The 21,094-nt window shown below is 33.4% G+C and overlaps 1 protein-coding gene across 3 annotated transcripts; it reads left to right on the top strand.

Annotated features, from left to right (window-relative positions):
• The first annotated feature begins 156 nt into the window (after positions 1 to 156).
• On the top strand, positions 157 to 19,575 carry LOC129000758 (transmembrane protein 201-like). 3 transcript variants are annotated; one of them, XM_054427744.1, is made up of 7 exons: positions 157 to 444; positions 4,560 to 4,677; positions 8,566 to 8,771; positions 9,603 to 9,708; positions 12,158 to 12,481; positions 15,430 to 15,542; positions 18,542 to 19,575. In XM_054427744.1, the coding sequence occupies exons 1-7, from the start codon at positions 305 to 307 to the stop codon at positions 19,254 to 19,256; spliced, it is 1,722 nt and encodes a 573-aa protein (XP_054283719.1). In that variant the 5' UTR covers positions 157 to 304; the 3' UTR covers positions 19,257 to 19,575. The 3 variants fall into 3 exon arrangements, with proteins under 3 accessions (XP_054283719.1, XP_054283718.1, XP_054283720.1); XM_054427743.1 differs by having other exon boundaries at positions 9,579 to 9,708; XM_054427745.1 differs by lacking the exons at positions 8,566 to 8,771; positions 9,603 to 9,708.
• Positions 19,576 to 21,094: the final 1,519 nt, after the last annotated feature.

The raw sequence follows: 21,094 nt of genomic DNA, 5'->3' as shown, positions 1-21,094 counted from the left end.
TTTTAAACTAGGGGGGCCATGGCTATGGCTGAGCTCCTCCTGTTGAGTGTTGCTCCTCCTGCGCTGCCCGCTGCGGCTGCCGTTGTTTTGTATTATTGTTCTTCTTGTTCTGTTCTGTCTGGTTTCTGTCTGGTTGGTTGCAGTTGCGGACGTTGCGGTCTTTCTTGCGGCTCGCGGCGATTCGGAGGTTATGTTGCCGCTAGGCTAGTGTTGATCATTGTATTAACAACAAATTTTCTGTTAAATCATTTTTAAGTTTTAGTTCTTATCTTATAGGTGACTGGATTTTTAAAAACACACAAAAATGATTGAGACCCAAGTACTTTCAACTTATTACAAAGAATTCATTAGCGTTGCATCTGAAAATTCTAATTTTATTTTACCGGCACTTGCTGTCTTTTCCGTTGTAATGCTGTTAATAGGAAAAGTTTACTACAAAATAAGGTAAGACTGAATTCTACACTCTTTTTAATAAATCCATTTAAGGGGATTCACCATTGAAAATACTAGTGAAAAATCATAAAATTGTCAAAAAAGGTCTCTTATGATTATGGTCTGATTAGGCCTATGTCGTTTGGAACCTAAGTTACTGAACAAGAATAAGTATAGGCTAGTACCCTAAGACCTAATATCTTAACCATAAGTATGAATAAAATAACATTTTTGGCATACACGTCAATGTCCGAAATTTCACATTATTATTAGGCTACTTTCAAACGCGGTTTTCCGAAAGTTTGAATTTCAACAAATTTTCTGACAAAAACCGATAACTTATAGCCTATCTTGAGAACCAATTGATAGGGTAGAGTGGGGGAATTGGGACCCGGGGGTAATTGGGAGCTATTTTTTTAAATTTTTAAATTTTGTATTATTTATTTTTTAAACAAAATTGTAAATACGTTAAAGTTTAGGTATACTAAAGGGGTTTCATCATAAATTATTTGATAATTGTAATCTTGTGTTTGATGTATAAATACCCCCGTCGCAGCAAACCTGCTTACTAAGCGAATTTCCATTTACCCGGCTTGATTTCTACTAAAATATTGCCTATAAATTTTCAGATTTATTTCCATTTTTAAATAACATTAATTTTAGTGAGTAGTTAGGTTTGCTGCTACGGGGAAGATGTTGAGGTGTGTTTTTTCAATTGAAATATTGATAGCTTAGTATGAAATAAGCCAAATTGCCAAATTTGATTAAAATATATCCATAAACAAGCAAACTAGAACAGTTTATTTATTCTCCATAAGAATAACATGGGAATTTTAAATTTACAATTTTTTTAATTTTCTCCGTGGTCAATGAACATTCAAAAACACTTCAATATACTAAATTATTTGTTTTTTTAAGCTCTTCAAAATGGTCTAGAGAGAAATTTAGAAATTTAAAGTTTTTAGGGTCAAAAATGAGAAAAACCCATTTTTACCCCATAAAACCTCCCATAAACCCCTGATCCCATGGTCCGATTATGCTGGTTCGCGAACTCGTTCGAATAAATGTAGGTTTACACGTTTGTACCAAATTTCATCAAAATCGGATCAATTTTGCTCGAGTTATCGCGCTAACGGACACATATATAAATATATATATATATATATATGAATTTGAACGGATGGTGTTTTTGGCCTCTGGGGACCTCAAAACGAAAAAGTAAATCGGTCCCGGGTCTAGGTCTTACCATGAGACCTACGGTAATAGCTTATTCCCTAAATGGGAAATTCGCTAAAAATTAAAAAAAATTAAGCCGTGTTTTTTCCGAATGTTAAACATGTGGCAAAACTTTAGCGTGGTAGTATTTTGAGTTATTTTTTATATATTATATGAATTAATAATCAAACCAAAATGTATTTTTTGACACATTAAAGGTTTAAGCAATAGTTTGTTGGGGCTTTAAAATTTTTAACAAAATTAAAAATTAATTTTATAAATTTTTTAAAAAATGGGTCCCAATTACCCCGGTGTGGGGAAATGGGACCCATATTTTTTTATCCCACATATAATTAATATTAACATTATAATTAATCCCACATATAATTAACCAATAATTATATGTGGCTGCAGTGGTGATTATCATGTATTACTGTATGTGTAAAAACAGAATTTTGAAGTAGGTCAAAATTACCCCAGCATGGAGTAATTGGGAACCAGTCTCATCGCGTGGCTACATCGGGTTGGAATCACAGATGTAGCCTACAGAAAAGTAAAAAAAATATTTACAACCACTTGAATAAGAAACTAGGGCCTTAAAGAGTGAGCTAAGCCCATAATTGGCCTATTTTAACTTATATTTGGACTGATAACTACCATTTATTAGAAATTCTTTCGGCTGAAAAAGCGAAATTCCGGAAAGTTTGCATATGACCAGAAAAAAAGTTCGACATAAAATATACTTGTAGTTTTTTTTTTATTTAACTATACATGTCTTTAACAGTTTAAATCTAAATTTTCTGGCTGTTATCTGCTCTGGTTAATTTTTCCTATTTTATTAAGAAAAAAGTGTAATGTTTTGGAAAAAAAAGTTTGAACTGTTGTAATGTCCTAAAAGATTTTTTTTTCAATAAAAGTATGTTGCAATTTGTTTATTATGTTTTCATTTTTAGAACCCTATTACCCCCACAAATTAATATTAGGTGCTTATGGGTTTATAAGCATAGGTCCCAATTACCCCATGTGGGGTAATTGGGTTCCAAATTATTATTATTATTTTTTTCATACTAACATTTATTTAAAAAAATTAAAAACATGTGATAAGAAGACAAATTACAGTTGGAAACCTTGTGCATGCTCATATTTTCATTTTTTCTGACAATAAACATATAATTGAAAAAAATAAAAACATGGGTCCCAATTCCCCCACTCTACCCTATAGAGAGTTCATATATTCACCACATATTAAGTAGATCTTTTACTAAATATTCAGGTAGAATTGAGGTAAATAAGTTATGTTGCTTAGCCCTCCGAGTGTTATTTGTCGAAGCTTCGACACATAACACACGTTGTACCTATATTGTTTTGTGTCAATGCTTCGACTCACAAACACTGTTTACGGCGAAGGCTCTATGACTGACAAAATCGGATTGAACTGGATCGAGTTAGGTATCGTTTTATTTGTCAGATTCTAAGCTTTCTCCGGAGGTCTGTCTCTAAGCGCTTTTTTTTCTCGAGCCGATCATAATTGTAGCAGACAGCTGACGTGCGTATTTGTGAACAGCTTGGTTAACCTCGCACCGATGACTGATGTGTTTTATTACGTTTATCATTGTTTTAGTGTTAAAAATCAAAAGTAGTGATATATGTGGTGCATTATAAGAAGATTTAAGTGATTTTGAAGGGCTGGTTGATGATCCTGAAGAAGTAGGTAGTGATATTGATGTAAATTATCAGCCAGATTCCTAGCTATGGTTAGGCTATGCATTCTTAGCTAAACGCTATGTACTGAAATCTGTTTTTTGCCCATAACTTATTTATTTGCAAATCTACTTCCTTACATTATTATATATTTGTAATCCTCTTAAATTTAGAACAAAGTGGCTATTTTCAAATATTTATAGGCCTATAATTTAAATACAATTTCATTGAGCGCAAACTTTTTTTTTTTTTTTTTTTTTTTTTAATTTTCCAAAATATATTTTTTTTACCTAAAAAAAATTGTTTGAAACAAATGTTCCTTATGTTTTATGTATAATATTGAAGCCCATGATTTTCCAAACAAAATGGTATATAGAACAGTATAATTAACATTGTTTTTAAGCTTCTCAGATCCGTTTTAATAAAACCTTGCAAATGCGCAAAAAATAGGCAGACATTAAGGCCAAAACTAGAGACACTCGGAAGGTTAAAAATATAATTTTATAAGTATATAGGCCTATGCATTATTAAAAAAAAGTCTAATGTTTACTCTACGATTTTTATAAACCACTCCCTAATGCTACCATGATAAATCTACCTAAATATTTAGATTACATAATTATTTTCAAAATTAGACCGTGAGCAGTGAAACATGGTAACTTAAAACGTGAAAAAAACAGTTTTTATTCGCTGTAGCCTGTATGTGACAACTTTTTGGCCGTTTCACATTTTTTATTTTTTGGTTCTAGCTTAGGCTTACACACTAGGAAAAATAGTTAAGACATTTTTAATGCGTAGGTATTTCAAAAAAAGTATTTTTTCAGTGGTGTATCCCCTTAAGGAAACCTAATCTCAAAATTAAATATGTAATTAATCATTTCCTTTTTTACCCACTAGGCAAGGCCTTACACTTTAGGCTTATAACTTAAGAGAATCTGGAATGTGGGCATATGTTAGGCCCCCCTCAGGGTTATGTTAGGCCCACAACAATATATTTTACAGTTTTTAAACTTTGATCCTATCCGACTTTGGGTTTGGGGAGAAAGTTTTCGTTTTGGTTTACGTTAGTACAAGTTAGGTTTTAAATTGAATTGATAGCCTACTTTTATTGTTTTATAGCCTAGGCCTAATCCAATGGAGTAAGATATAAGAGTTTCGCCCAATTTTTATTCATATCTCTGTTTACAATTTACAACTCTATTTCTTTTCAGGACAAGGTTTCCTATCAAAGTAAATTGCTGGTTTTGCAACTCATACACCAGTGTCCCCTACAACAGTGCTAACTCTTGGTATTGTCCACATTGTGATCAATATAATGGATTTTGTTCGGTAAGTTTGTTATAGGCCCATTTTAATACTATATTAAAATAACCTAAATATAGCCGATGGACAACAGTGTTTAAACTATGGTGTTTGTTAAGTTCTAAGCTAAGAAGGAAGTAGATGCTCAAGAATTAAGTACCTGCAAAATTGTGATATGCAAATCAATAATAGGCCTATGTAATACATCCCTAAACACGATAACTTGAGTGCCTAATTTTTGTCCGTTTTTGATGAAATTTGGCTATAATATGAGGGTGGGACAAACTTAAATGAGTTTGTGAACCAGCATAATCTGACCATGGGAATGTGGTTATAAGTTATGTGGAGGTAAAATTTTTTTTTCTGATTTTTGACGGCTCAAAACATGAAATTTTTCAATTTCTCTCTAAACAATTTTGAAGAGCCTAAAAAAATAATAAATAATTGTGTATATACACGTCTAAAGTTACACATCATGCAAATAAATAATGGTACAAAAGCAAATAAGCATAGACAGGCTGAAAAAGTCATTCAAGGCTGGAATTAGATAATCATATGTGGTTATGTCATTGGTTGTAAAGCAAAAAATCATCAATCTTATACAGGGGGTTTCTGACAAGCCATTCATAAATTGCATTCTTAAAACTGTTGTAAGGGAGTTGAATTATTCTTGGCGATAGTTTGTTCCACAACTTTTTACCCATAATAATATGGCTTCTTTTCAAGTCTTGTAAAAGGAATGTCAATGTTTTTCTCTTTTCCTAGTGTCAAAGCAATGAAAATCACCCTTTAGAGCAAAGGTTTCATGCAACTTAAAACTATATAACAATACATTATAAATTTAAAGGTTTATCACAGTCAAAGCGTTAAAGTTAACAAATAATGGTTTACAATGTTCATTTTGATCTTTGTTGAATATAAGTTAATTCTAATAATCTCTTTTTGGGCAACAAGAACATCATTGATGTGGGAGCTATTTCCCAAAGAATTATCCCTTAGCTTAGAATTGACTGGACAAGTGCAAAATAAACATTTTTGAGATGATTTAGAGGCAGAAGGTTCCTTGATTTTTTAAATAAAAAAGTAAGCCTACTTTAGTTTTGTATATGTTGTACCTGGGAGTTCCAAGTCAGTTGGGGATCAACAATTACTCCATGAAACATCACATTTGAATTGTTTTTGCTAGCTTCCTCCCATTTGAGGTGTAGGCCGCAAGCTAAATAGCATAGACTGTGTCTTGTCTTCGTTGACAAGGAATTTATTTGCTGAAAACCATTCAGAGGTCAAACTTGGGCTACCTTCCACTGCAGCTGCAAGCTGCGTTACATCTATACCCTTACTTAGAATGGTGGTATCATCTGCATACAAATATGCATCACAGTTGAGGCTGAAGGACGGGTCATTGATGGCAATAAGAAACAGGAGAGGACCCAATACTGAGCCCTGAGGTACTCCACAGTTAGAGGATAGGACAGAGGACCAGGTATTGCCTATGCAAACTGCCTGTCTTCGGTCAGCAAGGTATGTTCTGAAAAGGCTGAGGTCCCCACCACACATACCATAATATTCCAGCTTTTGGAGGAGGATGTCATGGTCAACACAATCAAAGGCCTTGCTTAAGTCAATAAAAGTGGACAAGCAGCCTCTCGACTCTAAAAACAATTGAAGACTGTGCGGACCATGCCATCGATGGCCCCCTTAGTAGAGCGTCCAGCCCTGAAACCAAATTGTTGTTCGTTGAACAGAGCATGATAAAAAAAAATCATTTCATACCAAGATAAGGAAACTTATTGATATTTATCTAAACACGTTATTACCCTCCCTGTAGCAGCAAACCTAGACACTAATCAAACCTAATGTCATTAAGTTAGCCTAAGATAGAGAAAATCAAATGGAAATTTGATTTGCTTAGTCTGCAGGTTTGCTGCGGCGGGGGTATTTTTTCCTTTGCCAGTGGCATTTCACAAGAGGTCAACACGAGAAAAGAAAGTTTTTGTGGATATGCCAGAAATTAAACTCATTCCTCCCTCACTGATGTCCGAGACGCTAATGAGCCATGGTTAACCACTAGACTAGCAACACATCCAATTTATATTATATATTCACTAGCTGTAATCCGCGGGCTTTGCCCCGTTTAACTTCTTAATTTTCAAGATTATCTCGTTCGCATGGCTCAATCACGTCCTGGTTGAAGTTTGTTCGCTACGCTAACTCGCCTCCAGGTTGAAGTTCGTTCGCTACGCTCACTCACCTTTTGGTTGCAAATTAGCTGTTGTCATAAATGTAAAAGAAATAATAGTGCTGCACCCTGTTGGTTATTCTTTGTAACTTTAATGCTATTGAACATCATAGAACAGAACCAACTTGTTTAATTGAACCAGCTGTTAAGATTCAATAATTCCATTTCTCATAAGGTTAACATGGGAAACTCCAGAGCCACTGGGGCGGAGCCCAAAAGGATTTTTGAAATAAGAATATGCCTATATGTTAATCGGGAATGTGAGCTATCATCATGCCAAATTTCAGCCCAATCCGACCAGTATTTTTCGCGTTCACTTGTCACAAACATACATCCAAACTTTCTCATTTATAATATTATTACTTACTAGCTGTAACCCGCGGGCTTTGCCCCGTTTAACTTCTTAATTTTCAAGATTATCTCGTTCGCATGGCTCAATCACGTCCTGGTTGAAGTTTTTTTCGCTACGCTCACTCACCTTTAGGTTGGAGCTCGTTCGCTACCCTCACTCACCTTTAGGTTGGAGCTCGTTCGCTACCCTCACTCACCTTTAGGTTGGAGCTCGTTCGCTGCGCTCACTTGCCTTCAGGTTAGCTCGTTCGCTACGCTAACTCGCCTCCAGGTTGAAGTTCGTTCGCTACGCTCACTCACCTTTTGGTTGCAAATTAGCTGTTGTCATAAATGTAAAAGAAATAATAGTGCTGCACCCTGTTGGTAATCCTTGTAACTTGAATGCTATTGAACATCATAGAACAGAACCAACTTGTTTAATTGAACCAGCTGTTAAGATTCAATAATTCCATTTCTCATAAGGTTAACATGGGAAACTCCAGAGCCACTGGGGCGGAGCCCGAAAGGATTTTTGAAATAAGAATATGCCTATATGTTAATCGGGAATGTGAGCTATCATCATGCCAAATTTCAGCCCAATCCGACCAGTATTTTTCGCGATCACTTGTCACAAACATACATCCATACATCCATACATCCATACATCCAAACTTTCTCATTTTTTATAATATTAGTAGGATAGTAGGATAGAGTAACCAATGTACAGTAGTCACATTTAGTCTGGGCGTGTGGCCTCGCTAGGGCCCGGGGTGTAGGGGGGTGTTTATTGCTCATTTCCAAAATCATCTTACCCACACGGCTTTGGGGTTGTTCAGCTGCCTTCATGGCTAGGCGTGGTGGAGGGGGTGGGTGAAATGTACACAGGACGGCTAGTAGAGACGGAACCGCGAGTCCAGACTGCTTGTGCTTACTGTATACAAGAGTAAAAAACCTAACCTTAAATACTAGATAGGAATGTAAGTTGTGTATCCCAAGTTATCTGAAAGTCTATATGTCTATCTATTAGGTGTTTAAAAAATCAAATAGCCTAAATTACTAACTTTGATCCATTTAATTAGGCTACTTAAAAATTGAACACTTGTTGTTAAATTAGGTATATAGATTTCTTCTGTCTTGAAGTTCTGATTTTAACCCCACCAATCACTAATGTTGGTAGTAGTTTCTATGGAACCCTCTGTTAGCAATTTCTGTAAACAATTGCATATTTTTTGTCTGTTTTACATAAGGAATGCTTGACTTAAATTGAGTTTAAGTTATGATGATTTAGCTCGATAGGCCTACTCTTTTATATAATGAATAACTTGTGAGTTTTTCATGATTTTCAGGATGGTAGCTATAATAGAGTTTTGACTGAACAGTTCAACGAGAAGTTTAATTCTGGATTATGGTGCACAAAATCAACTCAGAAGATTCCTAATGTTAATAGTTTGTGTAGATTTTGCAACTTAAACCTCGAGTTAAAGGTTAGACAACTTGCACAGTTTGTCCCCATAAACCAAGCAAATTATGACGAGGAAATTACTTTGTACAGGTAATGTTTCTTTCTTGAGTTAAAATAGTTATAACATTTTAACACAGTTTTGATGTATGTATCCATAACCAGTCTTAGCCTATTCTATAAGCGCGAGGCCTAATAAATAAATCCTTCCCACTTCTGTTAGCCTATATTAATAAATTTGTTACGTTTCACCAACTATTATGCCTAAACTAGGTTGAACTATGCTTTCACAGTATTTAGTAAAAGTTAAAACGTTAATTGTCTCATTGAAAACTTTCTCAAATGTAATAATAAAATAATGAGGTGAATATTTTATATCTGAAGGTGGATTATGACATCCCGTGGCCAATTACTGCAGACATTAGTGTGCATGGTTTGTTACGTTTGTAGGCCTATATGAAACATTTTTTCTTTATATTTCACACAAATTTTCAGTAATATTTTCCCATACTGGCTAAAATCCCCCCAAATACAAACCGTGAACATTTAACCTATCTGGTCGCAAATTTGAACTCTAATGTTGGAAAAATCCTGAGCATATACCAAACCCAACCTCACTGCAGCTGGTTATTTAAACCAACCCACTTTAGTGAGGGAAGTTTGTTTGTGTGTTGTAAACACCCAACTAAGCTTTAGCTTGCTTTAGTGCGGACTCATTATTTTATTACAAATTCCACCATTGCTAATCTATTATCCGTCCAGTTTATTCATGTGCCACATCAGTTTGAAGAGTATTAGTATTTTTTTAAAGATATATTTGAATTTTTTAAACCATTTAACAAGTAAGATTTATAACTGCACTATAATGCAAATTGTAGAAAAGCCTAAACATGTTTACAGTGACCAGTTAGAGAGGGTTTATAGGCTTTGTACCCGATGCCAGGGAGTTTTAGACAAAACTCTGATGAAGAAACAAGAACTCTATATGAGTAATCTACAGCAGCCATTCAAACCATTGGACCAGCCTCAGGTATCTTTCATCTTTCATGGTCCTGAACACAGGGTTTCAAAAGTATTGGATAATTTTGATGTTCTCATCATACAGATAGTTCTCTCATGGTTAAATTTGCTGTAACCAAAATGTATTGCATTATTATGAGATTGCCAGTTCCATCTTCGGTGCAGCTATTCTTTAATATTTGGCTTTTACTAAATGACCCTCGCTAAAGAAACAGCTGATATTAGTCTAAATACAAGACGGATTGTCTCATTCTACTCTGCACTCAATGTGCTTTAATAATATTCAACTAAATTACGCACCTAGGTTGTTTCTGTCTCAAAAGTAATGATAAACGTTGTTGTGTAGTAAGCTTAGTCTATAAGAAAATTTAGCTACAGTGCTCTTAAACAGAAGGCCTTAATTAAAGAGGATACAGGGGGACCCGCACACAATTTCACATTTTAATAGGGTTCAAAACTTGTTTCGGAGCCAAAACAAATAATGCATTATCCTTTTACCTCACAGATTAAGTTTGTTTGACAGTTAATTAGGTGAATAAAACTAGGAATTTACAATAAATTAAATTTTTTATCGTAGATCTATAACAGAGTTTATTTACCTACTTTAACCAAGTTCAAATTATCAATCAAAGTTGTATATTTAAAATAAAATATATTTTCATAAACCGTTTTGTATCTAGTTTATAGTGTTACTGTGTTAAACATTAAACTAAAGAATCAGCTGTTAATTTATAATCCACATTAAAACCCGTTAAAAGAAAGTTGGTCATTATCACTGGATCCTTGTAAGCAAACTCTTGAAACAAAAAGGTATTACCAATACCTTTATAATTACCAATCGTCCCTCCGCTAGATTATGAGCTTTAACCCTCCGAGTGTTGCACAACACTCCCTCTGTGGTGTTATTGCGTTGCTTTTGCGACTCACAAACATCGTTTATGGCAAAGGCTCTGGGACTGACTGGATCAGATTGAACTGGATCGAGATTGGTATCGTTGTTTTCGGCAGATTCTAAGCTTTCTCCTGATGTCTGTTTCTAGACGCTTTTCATTTTAGTTCCAATCATATTGTAGCAGACAGATGACGTGCGTATTTGTAAACAAATTGGTTAACCTCACATCGGTAACTGATGTGTTTTATTACGTTTATCATTGTTTTAGTGTTAAAAATAAAAAGTAGTGATGTACGTGGTGCATTATAAGAAGATTTAAGTGTTTTTGAAGGGCTGGTTGATGATCCTGAAGAAGTAGGTAGGTAGTGATATTGATGTAAATTATCCTCCAGATTCCTAGCTATGGTTAGGCTATGCAAAATGCATTCTTAGCTAACGTTAAATGTACGAAATCTGCTTTTCACCCATAACTTATTTATTTGCAAACCTACTTCCTTATATTAATATATTTTGGAATCCTCATAAAATTTAGAACAAAGTGGCTATTTTAAAATATTTGTAGACCTAAAATTGTAAAAATTATTGATCACAAACATAATTTTTCTTCGTTTATTTTATAATTTTTGAGAAATGTTAACCCCACGAAAATTGTTGACAATTTTTTTGTAATGTTTTATATATTACATTGAAGCCCATAATTTTCAAAACAAAATTATATATAAAGCAGTATACTTTAGAGTGTTTTTAAGTTTCTAAGATACGTTTTAATAAAACCCTGCGATTGCGTAATAAATGGGCCAACATTAATACCATTACCAAAACAAAAATTAATAAGAAAATAAAACTATTATTATGGACACTTGTAGGGTTAAAGGAAAACTTAAACACACTTAACACTTAACACTTAAAGTAAAAAGGGGTGACAAAGAATCTTAAGTTGTCTCAGTGAGTGTGTATTACGTATCCAATTTCAGGGTGGCTAGTGACCTGGAAAACCTGGAAATGTCAGGGAATATTAAATATCTGGAAAAGTCAGGGAATTTTGTCATAAGTCAGGGAAAATTGTAAAATGTTTAAAATAATTTTAATAATTGTTAGGAGAGGTCAATCTGGTGAGAGTACGTATGCCGTGTGGGTAAAAACTAAGAAATATGTCTGTACAAATAAATTTTGTGTTTTTGTACAAATTAAATTATGTAATAAACTGTGTATCATCTTATCAAACTCAGTTTAATTTTATTAAGGCAAGTTGTAAAGTTTCAATACCTACTTTGTATGGTCGCCATTTCAAAGAAAAGTATAAAAGTATTAAAGTATTAATATAAGCTAGCCTGTAGGCCTATCTATAGATTTTATGTATTTTTTTCACGTAAACAAACATAGGTTGTAATTCAGATTTAAATATTAGTCCTTTTGAAAAATTTATTAGTATTTAAATTGTAATTTTGAATTTGTCGATCAGGGAAAGTTTAAAAAAATCATGGAATTGTCAGGGAAAAGTCAGGGAATTTTTCAATGTGATTTCACTAGCCACCCTGAATTTGCTGACAGTTATTGTTTGTTACAGATAAATGCTAAACATCGCCATCCCCTGCACTCGGTAGCCATTGCTACTTTGGCTGTGTGTTTATTATTGTCAACGTTGCCTCACAGCTGGCTGGATCAGCTGGTCAACACTTACCCAACAGCTGATTACACAAGTCAGCTGATCAAACATCTCCTTACAGCTGTTCCACCTTACCTACTACCCATGCTGGGAGTAGGGGTCCAGGTTTTAGACTGTGTTTTTATGAGAGATGCTAATTCTGTGGTTAACTTGTTCCTGTGGACTATTCTTCTCATGTTGCCGTACTCACCTTTGAAAATCGACCACCTTATTTCTGTTGTGCAGGTTAGTTAGTAAATGGTTTCTATAAAAATAATAGAAAGTTCTTGTGTAATATTTAATTGTGTAGCTATAACTTTTGTAGCGCTTATAACTTTTGTTATGTGCTTTTAAATAACTTAAGTTCAAAAGAAGTGATGGTTCTGAAACAGTCAAAAGAACAGTAATAAATTTGTATCATTTCAGCTTCAGCCGAAACTAACTTTTTAAAACGTTTTTATTAGCTCGCTTTCTTGTCCGGTACAAATTTTGCAATCAATTTAATACTAACTTCCCGATGAGCTAGAGACTTGAAACTTGAAACATAGCTCACAAATGGATGACAATGCAATATTATATCATTTAATTTTCATATTTTCATGGGCTTCCAAATATTCTATGTTCAAATTTTGAAAGAATGTAAATATATCAATTAATTTAAGTCAGCTGTAAATACTTAAATTTGACAGTTAGAAGAGCAGAGGTTAGGAGGTACAGGTTCTGCTCCCGAGATATTCTAAAAATATAAAACAAGCATTTCAATTTAAAGATAAAACATCTGATAATAAGGTTTTGGTAATGTATTAACAGTTCATATAAAATAGATTTAACATATTTACACATTAAAGACTAAAAATTTAAAAAAAATTTATAAATTAAAATATTTTTTTGAAATGCTACGTTTTTAAACACACTAAAAAGTATAAAATAATTTATAAATATGTTAATGAACAAATAAAACAGGTTGGAGCTCATTCGCTACGCTCACTCACCTTTGGGTTGGAGCTCGTTCGCTGCGCTCACTTGCTTTCGGGTTAGCTCGTTCGCTACGCTCACTTGCCTTCAGGTTAGCTCGTTCACTAAGCTAACTCGCCTCCAGGTTGAAGTTCATTCGCTACGCTCACTCACCTTTTGGTTGCAAATTAGCTGTTGTCATAAATGTAAAAGAAATAATAGTGCTGCACCCTGTTGGTAATCCTTGTAACTTGAATGCTATTGAACATCATAGAACAGAACCAACTTGTTTAATTTAAACAGCTGTTAAGATTCATTAATTCCATTTCTCATAAGGTTAACATGGGAAACTCCAGAGCCACTGGGGCGGAGCCGATTGGACGGATCGCGAAATTGATGGTGTATAAACCTATTCCATGAAATTCTACACGTATGTACCAAGTTTCGTGGCAATCGGTTCAGCGGTGTCTGAGTTTATCACTGCCAAACATATATATATATGTTTAACTTCTTAATTTTCAAGATGATCTCGTTCGCATGGCTCAATCACGTACTGGTTGAAGTTCGTTCGCTACGCTCACTCACCTTTAGGTTGGAGCTCGTTCGCTGTGCTCACTTGCCTTCAGGTTAGCTCGTTCGCTACGCTCACTCACCTTTTGGTTGCAAATTAGCTGTTGTCATAAATGTAAAAGAAATAATAGTGCTGCACCCTGTTGGTAATCCTTGTAACTTTAATGCTATTGAACATCATAGAACAGAACCAACTTGTTTAATTGAAACAGCTGTTAAGATTCATTAATTCCATTTCTCATAAGGTTAACATGGGAAACTCCAAAGCCACTGGGGCGGAGCCGATTGGACGGATCACGAAATTGATGGTGTATAAACCTATTCCATGAAATTCTACACGTATGTACCAAGTTTCGTGGCAATCGGTTCAGTGGTGTCTGAGTTTATCACTGCCAAACATATATATATATATATATATATATATATACACAAACATCCTCTTTTATAATTATAGAAAAAATAATAATAATAAAAAATAAATAATTTATAAATATGTTTATAAAACATCTGATAATAAGGTTTTGGTGATGTATTAACAGTCCATATAAAATAGATTTAACATATTTACACATTAAAGACTAAAAATTTGAAAATAATTTATAAATTAAAATATTTTTTAAAAATGCTACGTTTTTAAACGCACTAAAAAGTATAAAATAATTTATAAATATGATGAGAGAATAAATACTTGTTAGATTTAAAAGGAAAAAGGTGGGGCGCATGCAATAAATCATAATAGTTTAATAGGTCAAGTTAATTGTAAATTAGCATGCGCCCCACTTTTTCTCTTTAAATCTTACGTTTAAAAACGTAGCATTTTTAAAAAGTATTTTTATTTATAAATTATTACAGTGTTTAATTCTTCAAGTTAAGCCAAGTTTATATAAAAAAATTGCACTTCATTTTCTTTACAACATCAATCTTGGATGGTTATTGGATTGTAATGGAAAATACACCGTTGAATTCATCATGAAATTCCGCACAATTTGAGTACTCACATCATGACTTTTGGACAAAAAAGTGTTTTTCCGTTTTCAGCGTTATAAACAGTTGGCGGTCTTTTGCGAGGTTATTAGATGTTGGATCGTAATGAAAAATACACCAATGAATTCGTCATGAAATTCCGCAAAGATTGAGTACCAACATGATTTTTTTGCAAAAAAGTTTATTTTTGTTTTTCCGCGATAGCGGTGCTTTTCTGCAAAAAATACTAGGCTATCATTTTTGGAATCAATGCTAAAAATGAACAGATTAAAAAAAAAATTTTAAGGTTGACTGAATTAACTTACCATTGACTCAAAAAGCAAGTTTTAAAGACTAATCACCTGTCATAGCAGGGAAATTGTGATGTGATATAAAGTAAAATATTATCATGGCACTAGAGATATTTAGTGAAATTCATAACTAGAAAAACTTCAACTACTGGACCCAACCCCTCCCCCCTCCAAGACGGACCCAAAGTCAATAAAGACTCTACTACAAACTTTTCTAATTGTAGTAACAGATCCAAGCAATTTGGCATTGATTGCTAGAGTTCATGTTTTGATGCTACCGTGTTGTCCTAACTAATATTCCAACAACTCTTGTATGAGGTTTTGGTTTTATTACATTTTGGGTTCGTCTACTGTAGGTATTATGTCACCAACGATAACGTTAAATTTTTATTTCAGACACTAGCCAGCATAGTTTTCTTGATCACGTCGCTCATTGAAAGCAGACCTGAAGCTGCTCCCAAAAAACCAGCTCAGTTTCAAAAACTTAATGAAAAGGTTGACAAGCCGAAGTAAGTGTATAGTTTGATTATAAGTGCTATACTAATAAATGCTAGATACTGTACTTGTCGTTTCACACGAAAGTGTTTTTAGTGAAAAAGTAGAAATAAAAGTTGATATTAGCTTGATTTGGTCACATATGAGTTTATCCGTTAAAGGTAAAATGAAAAATGTGGGACTACATAGTGATTCTCAGTTTTTGTTTGGGAGTAAAAAGGAAATAAAAAAGATTACTTTGATAAATCAGAAGCCTAAGCTGAGATTTTGGATTGTTTATAGAAATATCAGACCTGTTTTATCTAGGCCTATTGCTATGATCTTATCAACTTCTTGACACTACAGTCAAGAGTCCTGCTAATTTTATTTTTTTATTTTTTTCCAAAAAATACTAATTTACAAATTCATACAATTTAGCTACAAAAGCCATTAATTGCTTGACTTCAGCAATTATTATACATTATGTTATTTCACAGTGCTGTTCCAAACTATCTGGGACCAAACCCTGTGTAGATTAGCGGGGATCTGGAATTCTTTGATAATGTCTATGGTGAAATAGTCTTGACCACGGATAACGTCAGTTAGCTGTGATTGCGAAAGATGTTTGTGTTATTGCCATATCACTAGAGATAATGAAAATATTTCAGTGTGATAATTACAATGTTGCCAAATTCACAACATTTTAATGTTTCTAAAGCTCGAATCAATGAATGATAATACTTGTTTATTTGATGCAAATTCAGCTTCTCTATTGTCATGGAGACATAAGAGGACGCCAACTTTCACTGTTATATTTTACTACCTACTTTGACTTTTGTAGAATGATTGCTTGATTCTTCAGCCTCTCTCGGGAACATCTTAAATTTTGCTGACATTAATGCTATTTGCCACCGTTCTTGGATATATTGCTGGTTATGTAAACTTTCAATCGCTAGAATCTTCACCCAGCACATTGATATCACTAACTACCCTAATAATGTATCAGCATTGGCAAAGTTCTTGCTCCTTCAACATTCTAGATGACATTGCGAGTTTTCTCAACATTTGCAGTGGATGACATTTGTTGTTACATCCCTAGCTTGAACGTCATTTTCGGTGACATAGTAATACTACTCGGTGGGAGGATGTTATATTTCCTAGTCTGTTGATATGATGCATATTTACTTTTGACTAATTTAAATTGTCATATGGTTTTGTTTTGTTGTTGTCATAATAGTTTTTATATGAGTTTTTAAAAATAGAAGTGTGGTTTAAAAAGTCTAGTTTTTTCTAATTTTCAATTCAATTATTTAAGATGGGGACGCCACTATGTGCGTATTTTAACCCAATCTTTATGGTTTTCATCACTTGAAGAAGGTGTGTAGTGTAAAACAACAAACGGTATAACCTTAACAATAATGTAATTTGTTAGAAAAAACAAACAGAACAGAAAACCAAAGAAACTTTTGACATCTGACATATATTTAAAATTCAAATTTTCCTTCCGAATGAACTGAAATTATAATTGGGCCTCTCCGAAGTTTTTCAATTAGTTGGCGTCACATTGCAATCAAATTTGTTTCACTTTTACAATTTCCCTTAAAGTTAAAAGTTGTATTGCTATAACAATGAAGTTCCAGCGTTATTTTTAAGTTGTTTCCCCAAAACAGTGTGGACAAATATGATAAAAAAATTACACTCTCAATTAAATCCGAAAATAATATTAAATCCAACAACGATTTACAGTATTGTATACAAGTACCAGAAGAAATAAAATTGCCGTTAGCACTCGAATACTTACACCTCCCTTTACTCGTCCCATATATTATTTTAAAGTACCTAAACTATTATTTTTAAGCAAAACACATTTTAAATATCCGCATAAAATAACAATAAAATATTATAGTTTATTCATAATTCATTCGCTTACCTAAATTGTGGACTTAGCATCAACATATTTGCAATGTATATCAATATACACAGTCAGGGTAAAACAATGCTAAAGTTTGGTCATAAAAAGCAAGTGGAACATAAGCGAATGATGGTTCAATATTTCGCTGTTTACGAGGCCTATCTGATGTTACACTTCACTGGCTGCCAAGCTCTCTAAAACACTTCGATACCTTGCATCTTATATTGCACTTTTCCACTTTGCGTTATGATAACGGTGTTATTTCGTTGTATAGGTATTGTTTATGGTGCTTTGTATGACGTGAATAAAAGGTGTGCAAAACAAAATCTATGTTTCGATTTACTTATAAAATAGGTACTTTTTTCATAGTTACTAGAATTTAACACAATGAAGAACCTACGCGTTTTCATCAATTATACAGGATGTCAACTTACAATATTCTTTTTTACATGAAAGATTACAAATTTGAATTATTTTAGTTTTGTAAATTAAGTTAGCATTTGTAATTAAACATTTGAGACATTATACCCTGAAAACAAAATTCCATAGACATACAACAAATGTTTATAAGAGGTTTTGCAAAGTTCTTGCTCCTTCAACATTCTAGATGACATTGCGAGTTTTCTCAACATTTGCAGTGGATGACATTTGTTGTTACATCCCTAGCTTGAACGTCATTTTCGGTGACATAGTTAGCTTCATACGAATGTTTAAAAAATAAATAGATAATAAATTTACTAGTCAAATTTTCGGGATAGCGGGGTTCAAAGTAGCAGGACTCAACTGTACAAGGATCGTGTAGATATCTTTGTCATTGAAGTGTTATTTTTTTAATTGAGGATATCAACAGAGTAAAACCAGTTAATTTATCAATTAAACCATATTTCCAATCATATTTGCTTCTAGGAGTATGTGTGTAATGATTCGTTCTCAAAACTTGCTGTTAATTATGTTATCATCATTGCATAATGTACATTTTTAACAGAATACAATTTAAAATAGAACATCATAAACATTTTGTATTTGTAATCACTTTTTAAAAGATAATTCATTCCGTAAATCACTTTACTATGTATTGTTAATTTTGCAATCAATGTACACAATTTTAACTTATATTTTCAGGAATCCTAAACTAAGTGAACCACTCCCCACGAAGGTTCCATCTGCTGTTTCACAGCCTACTTCTCGTGTTGAACCGTTGCCCACCAAAGAGTCCACACCGGAGGATCTTGGCTTTGGGAAATTGAACGTCAGTCCTCGCCGAGTTACTAGAAGCCAGTCAAAACCATTTCAGATGAAGAACTACACTGCCAAACAGAATGAGATGTTTAGACCGAAACCTGTCAATTTGACACCTCCGAAACTACAGTTGGACAAATCTTTTGAATTCCAAATTCCGGTGACTCGATGCTCCAGTCAGAGCTCAGGGTTTGTCTCTTTGTCTCACCAGAAAGACTTTGATGACGAACAGGCTTCTATTAATGAAAACTTAGAGAGTGTGTCTCAATGTGGAGCTGGTGCAATGTCGATGTATCGCTCACAGTTCCATTCCCCCGTTCCTTACCAGTTCAGTCCATTTTCACAGTTCCCTCCTTATGCGGTTATGCACTTCACACCTCCACCTTTTGACAAAGTCTTTTCTTACGCCAACATGCCGTTTTACGAGCCCTCATTGAATTTATCATCATCGACATTGACATCGCAAAGATCAGTACAACCTAGTTGGTTTCAGGCGGGGATTAATTCCCTTTTTCCCTTGTTTTGCGTGTTTTTAATCACGAGTCACATAGTTATTTTATGGAAAGTGTTTGGAGAAGAGTATTTTAAAGTTACGTGAATAGTGACGTTTGAGAATGTACATGTACAATTACCATTAGTTTTGAAAATGTAATTTGTAAAACATGTTCTTGGACTATTGTCCAGTTGTGTAACAAAAAATTGTTAAGTGTTAGTATTACCTTTGACTATTAATACAACAACACTTACAACTATTGTATATAGTCTAAGGAAAACTTTGTAATTTAGTGACTTTTCACTGCCCTTTACTGTATTTGTGAAGAAATTATAATATTTTTATAAAATGTAAGGACACAGACAGTTAAGTTAGCAATGTATTTTGTTAAGTTTTATTATTGTTTAATTTATGATTTTGATTTGGTGACATTTGTTTGAATGTTTTATTTTTTTCTTAGGTAAAATATTTAAGAAAGTTGTATAAAAACTTTAAACATAAATGTTGTATCATAGAATCTCATTGAATGGGGTATAAATAATAATAATTTGTATAGATTTTAAACAAGTAAGTTGTTAAGAATAACAGTGTTTTTTTTTATGTCTTATATTTTCTGTATGTACATCTCTTTACTAATATACACAATATTTATTGTAAAAAATGACATTCTTTTGGTGTAAATGTAAATAAACTTCTTTCACTTGCTGTTGCACGATTATTTTTCAAGTGGTTTTGCTCTCTCTCTCTCTCTCTCTCCCTCTCTCTCTCTCTCTCTCTCTCGCGCGCGCTTGTGACAACTGACAACAAAATCCATCCAAAAGTAAACTCCAAACTTAACTCCTTAAATACCCCTGCCACAGCAAACCTGCAGACTAAATTAATAAATAAAAATGTCTTTATTTACTAAGCGAATTTCCATTTGCCTAATTGGATTTACACTAAAATTTCTCCTTAAATATATCACATTTATTCCCTATTCAAATAGCATTAGTTTAACGAGTACTCTAGGATTGCTGCAACAGGGAGGGTAAACAATTTTTTATTTGTAAAGTATTAATAACTTAGTTTAGTATGAAATAAATACATTTTCCAAATGTGATCAAAATATACTCATAAAAAAGCAAAAAAACCATTTACTTTATTCTCCATAAAAAAATAACATGGAAATTTCAAATTAAAAATTTTTGGAATTTTTTCTGTAACCATTAGGCGCATAATAACGCTTCAATATACTAAATTATTTTTTTTATTAAGCTCTACAAAATGGTTTGGAAAGAAATTGTTAAATTTTATGTTTTTAGGATCAAAAATGAGAAAAACCAATTTTTACCCCATAAAACCCCCCCATAAACCCCTGTTCCGATGGTCTGATCATGCTGGTTCGTGAACTTGTTAGAATAAATGTAGGTTTAAACCAAATTTCATCAAAATCGGATAATTTTCTCCATAAAAAAATAACATGGAAATTTCAAATTAAAAATTTTTGGAATTTTTTCTGTAACCATTAGGCGCATAATAACGCTTCAATATACTAAATTATTTTTTTTATTAAGCTCTACAAAATGGTTTGGAAAGAAATTGTTAAATTTTATGTTTTTAGGATCAAAAATGAGAAAAACCAATTTTTACCCCATAAAACCCCCCCATAAACCCCTGTTCCGATGGTCTGATCATGCTGGTTCGTGAACTTGTTAGAATAAATGTAGGTTTAAACCAAATTTCATCAAAATCGGATAATTTTTGCTCAAGTTATCATGCTAACGGACACACATCTTATCTTACTAATGTTATAAATCTGAAAGTTTGAGTGTGTGTTGCTCCATCACGCACAAACCACTGGACGGTTTGGGCTGACATTTGGCATGATGATAGCTCACATTCCCGATTAACATTTAGGCATATTCTTACCTCAAAAATCCTTTCGGGCTCCGCCCCAGTGGTTC

The sequence above is a fragment of the Macrosteles quadrilineatus genome, unplaced genomic scaffold (assembly GCF_028750875.1).
Source record: "Macrosteles quadrilineatus isolate MER2022 unplaced genomic scaffold, UCM_ALF_1.0 Scaffold_8__2_contigs__length_117827958, whole genome shotgun sequence".
Taxonomy (NCBI): domain Eukaryota; kingdom Metazoa; phylum Arthropoda; class Insecta; order Hemiptera; family Cicadellidae; genus Macrosteles; species Macrosteles quadrilineatus.
This window is presented reverse-complemented; position numbering and strand designations above follow the sequence as displayed.

Bases quoted from the DNA above. Each gene is read 5' to 3' on its own strand.
- LOC129000758 (XM_054427743.1), top strand. From the start codon at position 305: ATGATTGAGACCCAAGTACTTTCAACTTATTACAAAGAATTCATTAGC. The intron at 4,678-8,565 runs GTAAGTTTGTTA...CATGATTTTCAG, and splicing joins AATATAATGGATTTTGTTCG to GATGGTAGCTATAATAGAGT. The intron at 12,482-15,429 runs GTTAGTTAGTAA...TTTTTATTTCAG, and splicing joins ACCTTATTTCTGTTGTGCAG to ACACTAGCCAGCATAGTTTT.